Here is a 4422-nt window from a genome sequence, read left to right on the forward strand (position 1 = left end):
AGCTCAAATGCACCTTGTAGTCTTTGTAGTTCCCGAGCTTGGCTTCTAGTAAATGGTCTCGAGCCCATGATACCCGTATCATCCTATCCATCTTGTCCTTCAATTTAGGCGCCTCTTGAGTGCATAAAATCCTCCTCCTTCCTTCACTTGGACAAGGCTTTGAAAAGACTCCAAAAGGTCTTCAATTCACTTGCAAATTCGAAACCTGGACCTTTGACAAAACCTTGTAACCCTTCTGCTCCTCATGCTTGTATAAAAACACTCACTATTAACCCAAAGCTAAAGACAATTATACGTGTTCTTGACCCACAAACAAATCTAATTGTCCCCAAATCGACAGTAAATAATATCCTAGAATTTTCACTTATTTTAGTTCGAAATCGACCACATTGCCATGATATATCTGCATTAAAAATTGCTATTTTTCGATTAATTTCAAAAACTAGGTACTGCTCAAAAATCGATTAAAAAAGTAGCTAGCTCGTACAACTTTTACTAATTATATAATAATGTCATTACATAGGATTGTATGAGCTAGCTTTCGAATCGATGTTGGATTGAATGAGCTAGCTTTCGAATCAATTTTTGAGAAGTACCTAGTGATTGAAAATTAACTAAAAGTAACAAATTTTTATCTTGTAGGGAAAAGTAGACCAAGCAAAACAAGAAAAAAAAGAACTACCATGTACAACTAATTTCCAACTAATCCTTCTCCGCAACTCAATCTATGTGGTCTAAAATATGTGGATAAAGTTTCAATTGTGTCAATTCTTTTACACTATAAAAGTCCTTCACAACACTCACTTTACATTTGATACAAGACATTGAAGAACTATCCCAAAAACTTCAAAAAAAAAAAAAAAAAAAAAGAAAAAGAAAAGAGAAAAAAGAAAAAAAGAAAAAAAAGAGGTTGGAGGGGTCTTGAAAGGATGGATTTGAAATTCAAGTTTGTTCATTTTGCTGTTGTGGTGTTATTTCTAGTACAACTTGGTGAATCTCAAAATGCAACTTTTGATATAACAAAATATGGTGCTAAAAGTGATGCTGATATTAGTGAGGTAAGTCATGAATTTTATTTTTTCTCTTTATCTAGGTTGATACTAATTAAGTTTCTAACCTACTAGATACCTACTTTCACCCAAGAAAATGATATATAAAATGATATTTGGGTAAAAACTTAAAAGGGATGTGTAAAATAGACATGTGATTGCATTGAAGGGTATGACCTAGCAGAGGGCTGAGCTAGGTGAATATAATAAGGTGGCTCAATTAAATTACTTTCGTTCGAAAATTATACGAGATGAAAATGAAAATGAATAGTTGGTTTCCCTTTACATAGGGAAAAAAGATTCTAATGACGTGCAAAGGGATTCAAGATTTGCTTATTCAGATCTCATGTGTGATATTTTTGTAATTTCTTGAACTCCTGTTAAAATTTTTAACTCGGTCACTGCACCTAGTGGTAAATAAAGTGAAAATAGTCTTGATTATACCCGAGTTTACATTCAACTTATAAGTCACTTTTGTTAAGGATGGGAGCGTATTAACCTCAAAGTAAGAACTGTAGTTTCTGATTGTGCGAATCAGGATTAGTTGAGCCATATTGGACGTCATAAGGTAGGGAAACCAAAAAGTAAAAAAGTTATGGCAGGAAAAAGATACTAGGAGATTTCTTTTCGCCTGCGTAAGTCTTGATTTACATATCCTCAAAACTAATTACAATTCTTTTTTCTTTTTTATTTTGTAATTGTTTAGGCTTTGTTGAGTGCTTTTAAAGAGGCATGTCAATCAACTAGCCCTAGCACCATTGTGATCCCAAAAGGAACATTCCAAATGAACCAAGTGAAACTAGAAGGCCCATGCAAAGGTCCTCTTGAACTTCAAATCCAAGCTACTTTGAAAGCTCCTTCAGACCCTAACCAACTCAAGACTGGTGAATGGTTAACAATCAACAAACTTGATGGGTTCACCATGTCTGGTGGTGGGACACTTGATGGTCAAGGTAAAGCTGCATGGGAATGCAAGGAGTCCAAAAAGTGCACCAAGCTTCCCAATGTAAGTTTACATAGTTTCATCTGAGACGTTTCTGTTTGATCAAACTTTCAAAATCTGCGGATTCTGAATAACGTATATCTTAATTTTTTTTTTGCATATGATGTAGAACTTGAGCTTCAACTCTCTCACAAATTCCATAATCAAGGATATAACCACATTGGACAGCAAATCATTCCATGTGAATGTGAACCAATGCAAAAACTTAACATTCCTCCACTTCAATGTCAAGGCTCCAGGCGATAGCCCTAACACTGATGGCATCCATATCTCAAGGTCGAGCTCTGTGAATGTCACTGAGTCTACTTTCTCTACTGGAGATGATTGTATCTCTGTTGGCGATCAAACAGAACAACTTTCCATCACTAAGGTCACTTGTGGACCTGGACATGGCATTAGTGTTGGTAGTCTTGGTGGAAATCCTGATGAAAAGCCAGTGGTTGGTGTGATTGTTAAGAATTGCACTTTCATTAGCACTGATAATGGTGTTAGGATTAAGACATGGCCTGCTTCTCACCCTGGTGTTGTCTCTGATATACATTTTGAGGATATCATGGTGCAAAATGTTAGCAACCCTATTTTCATTGATCAAGTTTATTGCCCGAGTGGCATATGCAATAAAAATGTAAGTATCGCGCACACTTATAATATTATCAGTCATTGTATTGGGATGGTTGGGATCCTTACATCTTAATCACAGGTCTTCGTTCTCTAATGATAGAAAACTTCTTGGCAGAAAGTGTTTTACCTGGATAATTTTCAAAACTAACCACTTTTCTTGTTTTTGTATTAAAAATTTGGCCACTTCTATACCATCGATCTAAAGTACAAAAGGTGTCCCACCCACTATGCACGGATTTGGAAAAGGACAAAACCACATCAAATCTATTGTGCATGGTATTACTTGCACTTTTACAAAAAATTATTTTCATGACTTGTCGCATTAAGGTTTTCATCCTAATCTTTTTTCTTATTACTAGGTTGGGATGGTTGAAATCCTTACAATCTTAAATTAGAGGTCTTCAATTTGTGCACTGAATAACCTCTTGATAAGAAGTGTTTTACCCTGATTATTTGCAAAAATAACCACTTTTATCACCCTCTATTTAGGAATTAGCCAGTTTTCCAAAATCAGAACATTCATTGGTATGAACTATGAAGTTCAAAAAGTATTATGCACGGGTTTGGAAAGGGACAAAATCACATTGAATATATCGTACATATCTTTCTTGCCATTTTACAGAAGGCGACCGATTTCCACGCCTTGCATGCATGGTGGCCTCGTGGTCACACATACCAACGACAATAATTAAGTTTTACCGTTGCACCAAGATTAATTTCATCCTAATCTTTATTTATTTATTTATTTATTTTTACAGTTGCCTTCACAAGTGAAGATCAGCAATGTGACTATCCAAAACATAAAGGGTACATCAAGAACTCAAAATGCAGTATCACTACTTTGTAGTAAAGGTGCACCATGTGAGGGTGTTGAAGTTGGAGACATTGACATTACTTATAGTGGAAAAGAAGGACCAGCAACATCAAAGTGTGAGAATATTAAGCCAAATTTAAAGGGAAAGCAAAGTCCAAACGTTTGCTCTTCTGCTGGTGCTCCTGCTCCTGCTCCTGCTCCTGCTCGTGCTGCTTCTTCGTCTTCTTAATTAGTTAATCTTAGTACCTTTTAAAGCGCTAAATTTATGATTTGTTAAACGGAAAATAAATTTGACGAAAAAAGTTAAGAGGTTGAAATATCTACTGAGCTTACAAGCATGTCAAATCAAATAGAAAATGGATGATTTAATGTCTCTCTTTGGCACTCCTCAATTGAAATTAACAATTGCCTCGAACCAGATCAGAGAGAACCCATTGGGATACTAGAGCTAGAATTTGTACAAAATATAAAGTCCAACAAGATTATGGAACAAGTCCCCGAAATAATATGCATTTCACGAAGTGCAGTATACTATATGAATTGAGTACCACATCATGTATGAATAAATGACTAACAAATATACATGTTCAACTCGATCAAAACAACAATGGGTGGCGCCTATGTGTTCATTACACAGCTCGATCCATATTATGTGTTGAACTAAGTGATTCACTAGTCCGTCCATAAACCTCATAGAGTTACTAGCCCTACAAACTATGCCTAACGCTACACCGTCCGTAGTGGTGACTACTCGAACTATGTGTGAAGTAGGTACTACCTACAACCGGTAAATCATCGATAAGTCATTGAAACATTTCAACTCAGGAGAGATAAGTCATTGATACATTTCAACTCAGGAGAGATAAGTCATTGATACATTTCAACTCAGGAGAGATGATAACATATCATACAATCAATTTAATCTCACTTTTCTA

At 35.6% G+C, this 4422-nt stretch overlaps 1 protein-coding gene across 1 annotated transcript; it reads left to right on the forward strand.

The window, feature by feature from the left end:
• The first annotated feature begins 803 nt into the window (after positions 1-803).
• On the forward strand, positions 804-3862 carry LOC124892852 (polygalacturonase-like). The gene is made up of 4 exons (XM_047404025.1): positions 804-1058; positions 1756-2055; positions 2162-2677; positions 3432-3862. Exons 1-4 carry the CDS (start codon positions 930-932, stop codon positions 3714-3716), a joined length of 1230 nt encoding a protein of 409 aa, XP_047259981.1. The 5' UTR covers positions 804-929; the 3' UTR covers positions 3717-3862.
• Positions 3863-4422: the final 560 nt, after the last annotated feature.

The sequence above is a fragment of the Capsicum annuum genome, unplaced genomic scaffold (assembly GCF_002878395.1).
Source record: "Capsicum annuum cultivar UCD-10X-F1 unplaced genomic scaffold, UCD10Xv1.1 ctg5121, whole genome shotgun sequence".
NCBI lineage: Eukaryota > Viridiplantae > Streptophyta > Magnoliopsida > Solanales > Solanaceae > Capsicum > Capsicum annuum.

What these genes read in the sequence shown, in the direction of transcription:
- LOC124892852 (XM_047404025.1), top strand. Translation starts at nt 930, where the DNA reads ATGGATTTGAAATTCAAGTTTGTTCATTTTGCTGTTGTGGTGTTATTT. An exon ending in GTGATGCTGATATTAGTGAG is followed by an intron (nt 1,059 to 1,755) that starts GTAAGTCATGAA and finishes GTAATTGTTTAG; the next exon opens with GCTTTGTTGAGTGCTTTTAA. An exon ending in GTGGCATATGCAATAAAAAT is followed by an intron (nt 2,678 to 3,431) that starts GTAAGTATCGCG and finishes TTATTTTTACAG; the next exon opens with TTGCCTTCACAAGTGAAGAT.